This window comes from Cupressus sempervirens, chromosome 4 (genome assembly GCF_028749045.1).
Source record: "Cupressus sempervirens isolate cs-2001-9-10 chromosome 4, ASM2874904v1, whole genome shotgun sequence".
NCBI lineage: Eukaryota > Viridiplantae > Streptophyta > Pinopsida > Cupressales > Cupressaceae > Cupressus > Cupressus sempervirens.
The window spans coordinates 711983066-711984892 of record NC_143121.1 but is presented as its reverse complement, the minus strand read 5'-3'; the positions used below and the strand labels follow the sequence as shown (position 1 = coordinate 711984892).

The 1827-nt window shown below is 35.4% G+C and overlaps 1 protein-coding gene across 1 annotated transcript; it reads left to right on the top strand.

The window, feature by feature from the left end:
• Positions 1–474: 474 nt before the first annotated feature.
• On the top strand, positions 475–1218 carry LOC149563260 (uncharacterized). The gene is made up of 2 exons (XM_089828103.1): positions 475–481; positions 695–1218. Exons 1-2 carry the CDS (start codon positions 475–477, stop codon positions 1216–1218), a joined length of 531 nt encoding a protein of 176 aa, XP_089684229.1.
• The last annotated feature ends 609 nt before the right edge of the window (positions 1219–1827 follow it).

The window sequence follows — 1827 nt, the reverse complement described above, 5'->3', positions numbered from 1 at the left end:
CCTTGTTTATTCAAGCTCCACAGTCATCCCCCAATATGAGTACACAATCTCCGTGAGAGGCCATCAGGAGTACTCAGCCCCAAGTACAATCACATACTACGTACAGAAGAGGTCCGCAGTAGACCTTCTGATGGCAGAACTGGTAAGAAACAACTATGAGATAATAATATTCACCTCAGCCACCAAAGAATACGCAGACGCCATTCTCGACAAGCTACAAATCGACAATATTCACAAAGCCAACATAGACATCCGCCTCTACAGAGACTCCTGCCTCCTCTCTAACAAAGACAACTATGTCAAAGACATCAAAGTCCTTAAAAGAGACCTCAAAACTGTCATAATTGTGGACGATAATCCAGCGAGCTATAAACTTCACCCGAAAAATGCCTTCCCCGTGTAACCATTTTTTGGGGACTTGAACGATCGAGAGTTGTGCCGGGTAAGAGACCTCTCCATCATCGTGGCGCTGTCATGCGATGTGAGAGAGACCATCAAAATATATCTGGCCATAGGTGTGCTGAAATTACATTAATAATTCTTTTACATTTAGTTTTCAAGTAGTCAATTTTTTCCTCCATCCTTAATAATTACGGTTTCATTGTATCTCTCGGATTAATAGACTAACTTATGCTTATATCTTGTAATATCTTGAATTAATTTATATGTATTCAAATGTGTATTTTTCTTGTAGGTCATTGTCACAATTTGGAGTATGAGTTTTTACGTGCACGTCAACGTGAATTACATGCAATAGCACTGCAAAAGAAAATTATTGTTCTAAAGCTGATGAACACTTTGGTGAAGAGAAGCAAGGAGTTTATGAAGCATGATTTCACTATTCCAGTTCATATCTCTGGAGAGCTTTGCATGACTTATGTAAAGAAGAGGCCTAGTTTGGACAATCTTTTGGCTAAGCTGGAGCAAAACTATGAGATTGTTCTCTATACTCGTTATACTCGGGAACAGGCAGATCCTATTCTTGATAAACTGGACATTGGTTTTCATCTCAACCACAGACTTTACAAAGACTCTTGCCAAGATTATTGGCTGTGTAAGGATATTGGTGTTCTGAACAAGGATTTAAACATGGAATATTTGAGTGTGAAGAATGTTGTGATTGTGGACTGTGATGCTTCTGCTTTCAAACATCATCCTGATAATGGGTTTCTGGTAACTCCATTGGAGGAGGAGGATAGTTTGGATACAAAATTTTAGCTTCAAGAGTAAATTAACCGTGTTTGATTATTATAATTTGAAATATGTACGACTAATAGATTTCATTTTAGAAAATTATGACAAACAATTGAATGATATTTGTTTTGATCTAGGTAAAAAGTTTTTGATAAATGAAAATGGTCTAGAATTTCTAGTCACTTGGAACCTATTTGCCTTTGAATGTATTTAATAAGTGGTATTGATAAATACCTTAGATATTATTAAAATAGATTAGGTCAAGATTGAAGGGCCATTATGGGACAAGATTATAAGCACATAGTCAAGGATGTATGGGTGGTATTGCATATTATCATTAATGAGAGAAGATTAGAAGTAAATAGCGCTATATTATACAAGAAATAATAGTTATAAATTAATTGTGACATTCTAGGTATCATATCCTTACAATTCAACATAATTTATTCATTTATGTCTCTCTTTACTCTCTTGTAGTTTTTTTCCTCTTTTCTTTCTCCCCTTTGCTTACATATTATCTCATATAGCTATTAAAGGAGGATAGGATTCATGAAATTATACCTACTTCCAACAAGTACATATTTCCTGGCCTAGTTAGATGAGAATCTATAAGTATTCATCAATGATGAATAC